Source organism: Sus scrofa, chromosome 6 (genome assembly GCF_000003025.6).
Source record: "Sus scrofa isolate TJ Tabasco breed Duroc chromosome 6, Sscrofa11.1, whole genome shotgun sequence".
NCBI lineage: Eukaryota > Metazoa > Chordata > Mammalia > Artiodactyla > Suidae > Sus > Sus scrofa.
This window is the reverse complement of record NC_010448.4, coordinates 18025862-18039901: the sequence shown is the minus strand read 5'-3', so window position 1 is coordinate 18039901 and position 14040 is coordinate 18025862. Positions and strand designations below refer to the sequence as shown.

The 14040-nt window shown below is 40.9% G+C and overlaps 1 protein-coding gene across 1 annotated transcript in view; it reads left to right on the top strand.

Moving 5' to 3' along the window:
- TANGO6 (transport and golgi organization 6 homolog) overlaps window positions 1-14040 on the top strand; it is a 201506-nt gene that overhangs the window by 31654 nt on the left and 155812 nt on the right. Inside the window, 2 exon segments of the mRNA XM_021093875.1 lie at window positions 753-915; window positions 7682-7764. Coding sequence (XP_020949534.1) covers window positions 753-915; window positions 7682-7764 — 246 coding nt within the window.

The window sequence follows — 14040 nt, the reverse complement described above, 5'->3', positions numbered from 1 at the left end:
AGTGATAAAATCAAGTCATAGGTTTTAGTCTTACTGAGGCTCTCTTTGGCCATGTCAGAGGTCACATACAATTTTTGGACAGAAGATTTTCCTGTCTACTCAGAAAGTATAAGAGTCACTTTTAAGCCAGGAACCCAAATGCATTTTTCTGTTGATGTATAGACTCAAGCATGAGAGGTTGTTTATTTTTGAGAATAAAATAGGCTCTTGTCTGGAATAGTTCAGACATGACAGGACAGGCTTTTCACATTTTGAATACATTTATATACCTTGACTCTGTAATTTCATTTGGTGGTGCTATTTATCGGAGCAAAATTTGGGGAAAAAACTGAATGTCTGGAAATAATATTTTTGAGGAGTTTATAACAATATGAGAAGGGTTCAGTGATAGACAAAACTGAATATTAGGTGTGGGCTCAGTTACAAATAAAAGAGAATTATACAGAAAACATATTGGAAAAAATACACAAAAAACGTTGATAGTGATTTGGAAAGATTTAATTTTTCTTCTTAAACATTTATTTTCCAGGCTTTCTACAATAGGCATGTGTTTTATAAATTTGATAAAACTATTTAATAAAAACATAGCCTCTTTGGTTATCATACCCTTTGAAATTGTTAAATTAAAAAAACCAAACAAACAGTTCTTTTGGATCAGTATTTATTGCAGTGAATTTATTTTTTGGCTTAAAGAAATTACTGCTTTCTCTTTTCAGTTAATAATGTAGTGCTTCATGTAATTTTTCTTTTAGATTTTGGATTTATTTCACTTTCAAGATAAGTTGACAGCCCGACAATTTCAGAGAGTCGCCACTACTACCTTTATTACTATGTCAAGAGAACGCCCACAGCTGGCAGCAAAGTATTTACTCCAACCAGTGTTGGCTCCTCTTCATCGCTGTTTAAACACAGCAGGTAAAGGAGGAAGTCTGGTGGTTCCGTGTCCCTCCGAAGGACCTTCTTCCATGTTTTGGATTTAAATGACTTAGGTCTGTGGTAGTTCAATGCCTTTAGTTTTACTTGTCCCCACCCCCCCACAACTTTTTATTTTGAAAAATCCACCTCGTAAAGGTTCTGAGAAGAGTGCATTGTTGTTGCTCCCCTCTGCACTTCACACAGACTGACCGACTGTAAACATTTTGGCATGTCCCCTTTCTCTTTCTTTCTACACACATAAATCTTTTTTTCTGAAGCATTTGAGAGTTGCAGACATCGTCTAATACACAGACCTTATTCAAATCTCTCTTATTTGGCCTAAGAACTTCTTTTATAGCTGTTTTTTGTTCATTTGTTTTGTTTTGGTTTTGGTCTTTTGTCTTTTTAGGGCCTCACCTGAGGCACATGGAGGTTCCCAGGCTAGGAGTCGAATCAGAGCTGTAGCCGCCGGCCTACACCACAGCCACAGCAATGCAGGCTCTGAGCTGCGTCTGCCACCTATACCACAGCTCACGGCAATGAAGGATCCTTAACCCACTGAACGAGGCCAGGGATTGAAGCTGAGTCCTCATGGATGCTAGTCAGGTTTGTTAACCACTGAGCCACGATGGGAACTCCCTGTTTTTTATTTACATTTATTTATTTATGGCCATGCCTGTGGCAGGCAGAAATTCCTGGGCCAGGGGAATTCCATTGTGGTTCAGCGGAAATCAATCTGAGCAGTATCATTGAGGATGCAGGTTTGATCCCTGGCTTCGCTCGGTGGGTTAAGGATCCAGAGTTGCTGTGAGCTGTGGTGTAGGCTGGCAGCTGTAGTTCCCATTCAACCCCTAGCCTGGGAACTTTCATATGCCTCAGGTGCAGCCCTAAAAAAAAAAAGAAGTTGTTCCTGGGCCAGGGATCAAACCTGCACCACAGCAGTGATGCGAGCCATAGCAGTGACAACTCTGGATTCTTAACCTCTAGGCCACCAGGGAACCCCTATAGCTGTTTTTAAAAAATCAGGAATCCAGGAGTTCCCACTGTAGTACAGCTGGTTAAGGGTCTGATGTTGCTTTAGCTGTGGCTCAGATTCTATTCCTGGTCCAGGAACTCCCATATGCCTCGGGTACGAGCAGAGGGGGAAAAAAAAGAAAGAAAAAAAAAATCAGGAATCTAGTCAAGAATCATGCATTGCATTTACTTATGTCTTTTTAGTTTTCTTTAATGTAGCATAATTCCCTAGTCTTTCATCTTTCACTCTGATTTTTTTTTTTTCCTTTTTAGGGCCTGTGGCACATGGAAGTTCCCAGGCTAGGTGTCAAGTTGGAGCTACAGCTGCCAGCCTATGCCACAGTCATAGCAACACCAGATCTGAGCCAGTCTTGACCTATGCTGTAGCTTGAAGCAACTCGTATCCTTAACCCACTGAGTGAGGCCAGGGATTGAACCTGAATCTTCATGGATATATTTAGGTTCTTAAGCTGCTGAGCCACAATGGGAACTCTTAACTCTGACATTTTTGAAGCCCAGGTTATAGAATGTTTCTTAATTTGTATTTTTCTATTGTTTCCTCATGATTAGATTCAGATTAAACATTTTGGCAGGAATACTACAGATGATATATATATTTTTTAGTCCATCAGATTAGGAGCACAGGTTGGTTATTCCATTATCAGTTTTTTTTTGTTTTTTTTTTTTTTGTCTTTTCTAGGGCCGCACCTGAGGCACATGGAGGTTCCCAGGCTAGGGGTCCAATCGGAGCTGTAGCCACCGGCTTACGCCACAACCACAGCAATTTGGGATCCAAGCCGTGTCTGCGACCTATACCACAGCTCACGAGATGCCAGATTCTTAACCCACTGAGCAAGGCCAGGGATCAAACCCGCAACCCCAAGGTTCTTAGTCGGATTTGTTAACCACTGAGCCACGACAGGAACTCCCAAATTTGATGATTTGATTAAGGTGATAGCAGCCAGATTTTTCCACTGAAAAATACCTTACCCCCTTTGTAATTAATGACTAATCTATGGAATTATAGTCTGAGACAGTGTGAATATCCTGTTTCCTTCATAACTGTGGTTTAGTATGTATTAATGATTTTTGCCCGCAAATAGTGAATTTCCATTTTTTAAATTGTTTCTAATTTGTTAGTTGGTATTCTTCTGTAAGGAAGAACTTTTCTTTTCTCCCTTGCCTGCTGTCTTTTAAAAAAATAATTATTTAAGCATCTGTATTGATACTTACGAATCTGTGTGATTCATAGATTCTTTTTTTATTCAGCGGGTGGCCAAACGTTCCTATCATTCATTTTGATGCTTAAAATTTCCCGGATTTGGCCAGTGAGTTTAGTTGTGTTTTAATGTCTTAAAAGACCGACATTTTCGGGAGTTCCCGTCGTGGCTCAGAGGTTAACAAACCTGACTAGCATCCATGAGGACCCAGCTTTGATCCCTGGCCTCATGCAGTGGGTTAAGGATCCGGCGTTGCCGTGAGCTGTGGTGTAGGTCACAGATGGGGCTTGGATCTCACGTTGCCATGACTCTGGCGTGGGCCGGCCGCTGCAGCTCTGATTCGACCCCTAGCCTGGGAACCTCCATATGCCATGGGTGTGGCCCTAGAAAGACCAAAAAAAAAAAAAGAAAAGAAAAGAAAAGATTGACATTTTCACCACTTCCCTCAGTGTCTTTTCATGGTTTATTGAGTTTAATGCTGGGATACAGGTATCATTTTAGCATTCTTAGTAAAAAAAAAAAAAAAAAAAAAAAAAAAAAAAGCCTTTCCATATGGTGTTTTTGAGATTAAAAATGAAGAGAAAAATTGATGTCGTTGTTAAGCCAAACTTCGTTCTGTGCAGACTTCGTATAGAAGTCATTCATAGAATAAATATATCTGGGTGTGTGTAGGGGAGGTTAGGTGGGCAAGGATAGAGCAAATGTAATTCGTCTGCACAGTAAAGCTTCACCAGATTGAGCTGAGGTGACGGGAAATTTGTGATCATTCAGACATGATAAACATGACATGTGAGTAAGCAATTAAAATTTCTTTATACAGTTAATAGAAATCTGGTCTAGAATTAGTGTGTTCCTCCAAAAATGGCTCAAAAAATGAAGTATTATCTCAGTTGGCTTTTAGCATTATAGTGCGGCAATTCATCTGAGTCTAATTTCATGTATTAAGAGTCTACCTCATTACCAATCTGTTTTATCTTCTTCTCTGTAAAAGAGTAGGTATTTCTTTTAGTCTGGAGCAGTGGTTCTATATGTGCATGGTTTCAGAACCAGCAGCAGCAGCTGCATCACCTGAAAATGTATTAGAAATACAACTTCTTGGGCTCCAACCCAAGAAGATTCCTATTGAATCAGAAGCTGTTTTAACAGACCCTCTGGGCAATTCAAGTGTTCAAGTCTGACCCCTGGTCTAGAGCACTGTGTTTGGGAGGCCTAGATTCAGTCCCATTGTGGGTCACTTATTTTTGTCCTGAGGTGTGTTCATTCATTCAAGGAATATTTATTGGACATCTATTCACCAGGCATTCTCATATGTTTGATTACATCTGTAACACAAGCTACATGTCTTATATACACAATTTATTGATAAAAAGGATGGGGTAAAATATAACTGATCTTATATAAATAGCCCCATCATTGCCCCTGGAAAAACAATCTAAAGTATAAACTTTCTTATATTGTTTTTGTTATTATTTTCCTCTTGGATTTTTTTTTTTTTTTTTGTCTTTTTTAGCACCACACTCAAGGCATATGGTAGTTCCCAGGCTAGGGGTCTAATCGGAGGTGTAGCCACTGGCCTACGCCACAGCCACAGCAATGCCAGATCCAAGCCATGTCTGCAACTAACACCACAGCTCACAGCAATGCCAGATCCTTAACCCACTGATTTGAGGCCAGGGATTGAACCTCTATCCTCATGAATACTAGTTGCATTCATTTTTGCTGAGCTGCAACGGGAACGCTCCTCCTGGATTTTTTTTTTTTTTTTCCCCCAGAAGTGACATATAAGAAGCAGTGAGAAAAACGAAAAACAGAAAAAACAGTAAAACTTGTCACAAAATTGTGCTGTAAACATTTTTTAAGGATGGTGAAACTAAATCTAAGTTGATCTTGGTCTGAACTCAAAATGGCAGAAAGGACATAGTGAGAATGAGGAAGTAAAGGCACATTCAGATTTGTATCTGATACGTAGATATTGATTAACCTTACAGTTTGGTAGAAAAAGAGGCTTAAAACAGTAAAAGAATAGAAATACAGCTTACAACTTCCAGGTCGACAGAAAGGGGGAAAAGGTACAAATTGTGATAGAGATATCAACAAAATAAGTGAGTAAGTGGGTTCTTTTTTGTGTGTGTTTTTAGGGTTGGATCCGCAGCATACGGAAGTTCCCAGACTAGGGGTCAAATCAGAGCTGCAGCTGCTAACGTATACCACAGCCACAGCAATGCTGCATCCGAGCCAATCTGCAACCTATCCCAGAGCTCACAGCAATGCCAGATCCTTAACTCACTGAGCGAGGCCGGGGATGGAACCTGCATCCTCACTGAGACTATTCCGGATTTGCTGGCCAAGCCAGTGGGAACTCCAATGAGTAGGTTCTTAGACCACCAAATATGGTAAAGCATACCACAAAGCTAGTAATTAAAACTGTGAATCTGGGTAGAGCTCATCCTGGCTCAGGGGTTAATGAACCCAACTAGGAATGGGTCCGATCCCTGGCCTCACTCAGTGGTTTAAGGATCTGGTATTGCTGTGAGCTGTGCTATAGGTTGTACATGTGGCTTGGATCTGCATTGCCATGGCTGTGGTATAGACTAGCGGCTGTGTCTCCAATTTGACTGCCAGCCTGGGAACTTTCACATGCCGTGGGTGCAGCCCTAAAAAGCAAAAAAACAAAACAAAAATGAAAACAAAGAAACTGTGAATTTGGACCAGAGTGGACAAGTTAATGGAATACAGCTCATTGTAGACTCTTCTATATATAATAGTTTAGTAAATTAATTAGCAAAAGTAGAGACATTTCATAAATGATGCTGGGACAGTATGAGGAAAATGATCATAATTTTCGTATGGAAAACCCTACCAAGCAGAGAGTGCAGAGCTATAATTGTAAATTTCTCTGTAGCAGAGATATGATAAAGTACACAAGCATCATACAAGGATTAAACATTATTATCCTTTAAAAATAATACTAGATGTTTGTTTAGAAACATTCTTTTGGGACCTGTTTTGCCGCCTTCTATTTTTATGTCATTACAGTATAGTTGATTTACAGTGTCGTGTCAGTTTCCACTGAACAGCATTGTGACGCAGTCATACATATGCATAAATTCTCTTTCTCATACTATCTTCCATCATCTTCTACCCCAAGAAATTGGACGTAGTTCCCTATGCTATAGGGTAGGACCTCATTACTTGCTTGTCTATTCTTTTTTTTTTTTTTCTTTTTTTTTTTGGTCTTTTTTTTGCTATTTCTTGGGCCGCTCCTGCAGCACATGGAGGTTCCCAGGCTAGGGGTCCAATCGGAGCTGTAGCCACCAGCCTACACCAGAGCCACAGCAACGCGGGATCCGAGCCGCGTCTGCGACCTACACCACAGCTCACGGCAGCGCCTGATCCTTAACCCACTGAGCAAGGGCAGGGACCGAACCCGCAACCTCATGGTTCCTAGTCGGATTCGTTAACCACTGCGCCACGATGGGAACTCCCTGCTTGTCTATTCTAAATGTAGTCATTTGCTTTTCCCACCCCAAATTCCCCATCCATCCCACTTCCTTCTTTCCTTTCCCCCTGGCTCCCATATCCATGATCAAAAAATAAACATACAGAAGTTCCCATTGTGGCCCAGTGGAAACGAATCTGACTTGTACCCATGAGGATGCAATTTCAGTCCCTGTCCTCGCTCACTGGGTTAAGGATCCTGTGTTGCCGTGAGCCGTGGTGTAGGCTGGCAGCTGTAGCTCTGATTCAACCCCTAGCCCGGGAACCTACATATGCCGAGGGTTCGGCCCTAAAAGACAAAAATAAACAAACAAAACAACCCTATTCTAAAACTTTGTACGGGGAAAAATTTCAAACACATCTACAGAGAATAGTGTAATGAACACCGCCGTGCCAGTCACCTAGACACGGCCATCGACTCTGCCATTTTCATTTAGTCTAATCTCTTGATTTTTACTCATTTATTTAAAATTCTGGAGTTCACGTCGTGGCGCAGTGGTTAACGAATCCGACTAGGAACCATGAGGTTGCGGGTTCGATCCCTGCCCTTGCTCAGTGGGTTAAGGATCAGGCGCTGCCGTGAGCTGTGGTGTAGGTCGCAGACGCGGCTCGGATCCCGAATTGCTGTGGCTCTGGCGTAGGCTGGTGGCTACAGCTCCGATTGGACCCCTAGCCTGGGAACCTCCATATGCCACGGGAGTGGCCCAAGAAATGGCAAAAAGACAAATAAAATAAAATAAAATAAAATAAAATAAAATAAAATAAAATAAAAATAAAATTCTAAGTGATAGCATTTCATAGGTTACTTGGCAATAGTTTTTCTTCTCAGCAACACATAAAATAACAATGCGTGTTTATAATCAATGAAATATTCCTAGAACTATTGTATTTGAATGGTGCTGGATTGTAACCATGTTGATTTTCTAATTTTAGCTATTACTTCTCGAACTTTCAAGTAAAACTTTGTCTCTTAGGCCCAGCTTCTTCTCTTCAGTGAGATGCTGAGTGTGGGTAACTTATTTTCTATTCTTTAGAGATTCCAAAGAGTGACATGGTGCCAGGAACTGTTTTGGTGACAGAGGAAGAACTTAGTAGATGTATTGAGGATGTATTTAAGGTAGGTTATTTGAGACCCTAATGTTTTCAACTAATGTTTGTACTTAGCCTTTTAAAATAATTTTGCCTTTCAACTGGTACCTCCAGAATTGGAATAACTAACCTTAAATTGCAAACCATCAAACTTTTTTTACTTGGAAAACCAAAAACTATAAGCTGTTAGTAAAAAAAAAAACTGCCAATTTCATCATTTATTCTGAATGTTAAACAGTTTAAATTCTCCACTGGCACATGCCACTGATGAAAGCATGTCTTTTGAGGAAACTGACAGAGACATTTGCAGTACTATAGGCTTCTTAAACATGTATGATAATATTGAATCTACCTTGCAGTTTTTGATAGAATCATCATGATAAAGAAGTAAATTTGAATAAATGAATCATACAGATGACTTTCTAAATATATACTGAAAATGAAAAAATATTCCTATAAATTGTGTGATGTCTATGATTATAGTCTTCTAGGTATATATGAAACACATTTTTTTAGACAGAAATGAAATTCATTGTGTTAGGCCCAGATGGCATTGGGGTAAATATTCTTCTTGAAAGTTTATTTCAATACATTTATAATAATATTTTGCTATTAAAAACATTTAGGAGGAGTTCCCGTTGTGGCTCAGTGGTTAACGAGCCTGACTAGCATCCATGAGGACGTGGGTTCGATCTCTGGCCTTGCTCATTGGGGTTAAGGATCTGGTGTTGCCATGAGCTGTGGTGTAGGTCGCAGACACGGCTCAGATCCCACGTTGCTGTGGCTCTGGTGTAAGCCAATGGCTACATCTCCCATTTGACCCCTAGCCTGGGAACCTCCATATGCTGCCAGTGCGTTCCTAAAAGACAAAAAACAAGCAAACAAACAAAAAAACCATTTAGGAGTTCCCTCTTGGCACAGCAGTTTAAGGATTCACTGTTGTAACCACTGTGGCTCTGGTTATTATTGTAAGGCGGCTAGCCCTCGCCCTGGAGCTTCTGCATGCCATGGACACAGCCAAAAATAAGAAAAAATTTAAAAACAAAGCAGAACAAAATAAAACACTTACACTAGTAAACAGCTTTCAAAAATATATTTCACATAAAAAACTGCAGCTACTTTCCAAAATAGTTTGGCAGTTCTTCAAACAGTTAAACATCTAGTTGTTATATGACCCAGCAATTCTACTCTTTCATATATGCATATATATATATATTTCACCTCTAAGAGAAAACACATTCATACAAAAACCTGCACATGAATTTTTTTTTTTTTTTTTTTGGTCTTTTAAGGCCATACTGCCGAATATGGAGTTCCCAGGCTAGGGGTCGAATTGGACGGAGCTCTAGCTGCAGACCTACACCACAGCCACAGCAGCCACAGGATCTGATCCTCGTCTTCAACTTACATCACAGCTCATGGCAACGCTGGCTCCTTAACCCATTGAGCGAGGCCAGGGATTGAACCCTCATTCTCATAGATACTGGTCAGATTCATTTATGCTGAGCCACAACAGGAGCTTGTGTACATGAATGTTCATAGCAAAATGTGGAAACAACTCAGATGTCTATCAGTTGATGAATGGATTAACAAATATGATGTATCCATATAATGGATTTGTCCTTGGTAGATATTTTATATGAGGGAGTCATGCAGTATGTGTTCTTTTGTGACTAGCTTCTCCTTAGCATCATGTTTCTCAGGCTCATCTAGGTTGTTGAATGTATCAATATTTTGTCCCTTCTTATTGCTGAATAATAGTTCATTTTATAAATATATAACATATTTCGTTTATTTGTCTTCAGTTGATGGGCATTTGAATGTAGAGTAAATCTTTTTTCAGACAGCTTTATTAGGTGTATTTAACATACTACATTCACCCGTTTACAGTGTGCAGATCAATGGCCTTTTAGTGTATTCACAGATTTGTGCAGCTGTCATTGTAGCCAATTTTAGGACATTTCATTATCTCAGAAGAAACCCACACTGCTTCCAAATCCTCCACCTTCATTTTCCTCACTCTCACACCCTAGCCCTAGGCAGCCACTAATCTAGTTTCTGTCTCTATAGATTAGCCTATAAATGGAATCATGCAATATGTAGTCTTTTGTGATTGGCTTTTTTTTTTTTTTTTTTTTTTTTTTTTTTTTTTTTTTTACTTAGTACAGTGCTTTAAAGGTTCTTCTCTATTATAGCATTAAGCAATACTGCATTAGTTTTTATTGCTGAATAGTATTCTCTCTCTCTCTTTTTTTTTTTTTTTTTTTGTCTTTTTTGCCTTTTTCTAGGGCCACTCCCGCGGCATATGGAGGTTCCCAGGCTAGGGGTCTAATTGGAGCTGTAGCCACTGGCCTATGCCAGAGCCATAGCAACACAGGATCTGAGCTTCGTCTGCAGCCTACACCACAGGTCATGGCAACACTAGATCCTTAACCCACTGAGCGAGGCCAGGGATCGAACCCACAACCTCATAGTTCCTAGTCAGATTCGTTAACCACCTCGCCACGACGGGAACTCCAGAATAGTATTCTCTTGTAAGTACATACCATATTTTATTTATCCATTCACCATTTGACGGCCATTTGGGTTGTTTCTACATTTTGGCCATTGTGACTCGTGCTGCTATGGAGTGCGTGTACATGTTATTGTATGTACGTGTGTTTTATTTTTTTTTTGGCCATGCCCACAGCACATGGGATCAAACCTGCACCACAGCAGCAACTTGAGCCACAGCAGTGACAATGCTGGATTCTTAATCTTTTGAGCTATGAAGGAACTCCATACATATGGTTTCATTTCTCTTGGGTATATATCTTGGAGTGCAATTGCTGGATCATGTGGTAGCTCTGTGTTTAGCATTTGAGGTACTGCCCGATCGTTTTCCAAGCTGGTTGCACCGTTTTACATTTTCACCAGCAGTGGGATTAGAGTGTATGGGAAATCTAACTCATGTTTTTTGAGATAAGAAAGCAGTGCTTTTGGTTTGGTTTGGTTTAAGCTTTATGTGTGGTACCAGTAAGTTTGTAGATGTAAATAAATACTGCTTAAAAATTCAAAACTCATTTTCCCTAACACTCACTTTTCACTAAAGTGAGTTGTTTGCTACCTTTTTATTTAATTTTTATTTTGTTTTATTTTATTTAAAAAACCAAAGCACACCCTTTACAATGTTGACCTGGCACATAAGTCTAGAATTCAGTTGTTCGTAGATAAAACAGGACACGATGACTTAGTGGCTGCAGTGCTGTTTTCTTTTTTTCTTTTTTGGCTTTTTAGGGCTGCATCCATAGCATATGGAGGTTCCCAGGCTAGGGGTCGAATTGGAGCTATAGCCGTTGGCCTACGCCACAGCCATAGCAACACTACAGCTCACAGCAACGCTGGATCCTTAAGCCACTGAGTGAGGCCAGGGATCGAACCTGCATCCTCATGAATACTAGTCGGGTTTGTTATCCACTGAGCCACAATGGGAACTCCTCATTTTTTTTTTAGCCTTTTTTTTTTTTTGGCCATGACCCTGGCAAGTGGAAGTTCCCAATCCTTACCATAGCAGTGACAACACCAGCTCCTTAACCCAGTGAGCCACCAGGGAACTCATGTTTTAACTTTTTTTTAATGTTTCATTTAGAGACTTACGAAAAGAAATTTCTTATATCCTGTTCTACCTCTGGTAGGCAAGGACTTTCCAGATAGTAAGAATACAATAAATTACATAGAACAGTCTAGAAAGCAAACATTACGAATCAGAGAAAAGTTATTTAGAGAATCTTTCAAATAGAAATAACTTTTAGAAAGATTACCTTCAGTCATGTGCCATCTGCCACGTGTGGAATGACAGAAAGACTTGCAAGTGCTGATAAGGATAGGACTGATTATGGCTAAACTTTGGATCCCACCCCGTCATGGTGTTCCATAGAAGTCAATAAATTGCTGTTAGAAGAAAAAGAAAGCAAATTCTGGCAGGTGAAGTAGCCTCTAAAAAACTGAGAGATCAGAAGTAGCGAATCCTGCCATTCATCCTGTTCTTGCCCCCAAAAGGGGGAAAACCCCTTCTAGTTTGGTGAACAGGTTGCTGAATTAAAAACCTCCTAGAGGAGTTCCCGTCGTGGCGGCACAGTGGTTAACGAATCCGACTAGGAACCATGAGGTTGCGGGTTCGGTCCCTGCCCTTGCTCAGTGGGTTAACGATCCGGCGTTGCCATGAGCTGTGGTGTAGGTTGCAGATGCGGCTCGGATCCCATGTTGCTTTGGCTCTGGCGTAGGCCGGTGGCTACAGCTCCAATTCGACCCCTAGCCTGGGAACCTCCATATGCCGCGAGAGCGGCCCAAGAAATAGCAAAAAGACAAAAAAAAAAAAAATTTAAAAAAAAAAAAAAAACCTCCTAGAGAGACAAGCAGAACATGAGTTCGCTGTGGACACTTGATTATGCACAAGAGCCGGGACTGTGGTGAGAGCAGGAAGGGGTGCAGGAGGGTAATTATTCTCTCTACAAGGTTTTGGCAGCTCAGCTGCAGTGGGAAAACAGAGGAAATGTGTATGTTGGAGGAAAGTGGTAAACACTGTATAAAATTTAGCAACAAAGGATGTGTTGTCTTTATTAACTGTCTGCTAATACTAAATTATAGAGTACCACTCGCAGGCAGGAAATAAGGAAAACATCTGGGGTGGTTGAATTGATCCAGCAACTCACTCGATAACAAGAGGGTGCAAGAGGGTGTTTAATCTCAGAGAAACGCTTGGGAACATTTCCAGCTCTGTTTTGTTTTGTTTTGTTTCCCTCTCTCTCTTCGTTTTAACAGATTTATTGAGGTGGAATTCACATACCACACAATTCACCCATTTAAGTGCTCAGTTGACTGTTTTTGGTATATTCACAGGGTTGTACAAGCACCACCGCAATCTAATTTTAGAGTGTGTCCCCCCACCAAGAACCCCAGACCTATTAGTGTTACTTCCTTTCCTCCCCACTTTGCCCCAGCCCTAGGCAACCACTAATCTACTTTCTGTCTCTATAGATTTGTCTGTTCTGCACATTTCATATAAGTAGAATCATATGGAGTCTTTTGTAATTGGCTCTTCATTGTTTATATAAGATTCATCTGTATTGTATCTTGAAGCTGTTCTTCCTACTTTTATTTTTTTTTAAGCTCCTTAACATTTATTTTACAAAGATGCACACACACTCAAAATCAGAAGTCTGGGAGTTCCCATCGTGGCTCAGTGGTTAACAAATCGGACTAGGAACCATGAGGTTGAGGGTTCTATCCTGGCCTCGCTCAGTGGGTTAAGGATCTGGTGTTGCTGTGGCTGTGGTGTAAGTCAGCAGCTGCAGCTCTGATTTGACCCCTAGCCTGGGAACCTCCATATGCTGTGGGTGCAGCCATTAAAAAAAAAAAAAAAAAAAAAAAAAAAAAATCAGAAGTCTGGAGTTCCTGCTGTGGCTTCATGGGATCAGCAGCATCTCTGCAGAGTCAGGGCGTGGGTTCGATCCCCAGCCCTTGATTGGGTTAAGGGATCTGGCCTCCCATACTTAAAAGACAACACTGTTGATTTTTATCAGGCCTCCTAAAAGGACGTTGAGCCTTGAAGATAGAATAATATTAGGCACTCTTTCTGTTTCATCCAGTTTCTTTGGCATCACATGTGCTGAGCAGTGTCCAAAATCATGAAGATAGAGCAGTGGCTGAGCATTCTTCCTACCCTTTAATACCAAATAGTGTTCCTTGGTACGGATATAGCACATTTTGTTCCGTATTTATCAGTTGGTGGAAATTTGTGTTATTTCGACATCTTGGCTATTATGAACAATGTTGCTGTGGACACTCACATACAGGCTTCTGTGTATATTATGCTGTCATTTCTCTTGGTCGTATGCCTAAGAGTGGAATTGTCAGGTCATATGGTAACTCTACATTTAACCTCTTTGTTGTTGTTGTTGTTGTTGCTATTTCTTGGGCCACTCCCGTGGCATATGGAGGTTCCCAAGCTAGGGGTCGAATCGGAGCTGTAGCCACTGGCCTACGCCAGAGCCACAGCAACGCGGGATCCGAGCCGTGTCTGCAACCTACACCACAGCTCACGGCAACGCCGGATCGTTAACCCACTGAGCAAGGGCAGGGACCGAACCCACAACCTCATGGTTCCTAGTCGGATTCGTTAACCACTGCACCACGACGGGAACTCCCTACATTTAACCTCTTGAGGTGTTGCCAGATCATTTTCTCAAGCGACTCCACCATTCTACAGTCTCACCAGCAATCTATGAGGATTCAAATATAACCACATTATGGCCAACACTTGTTA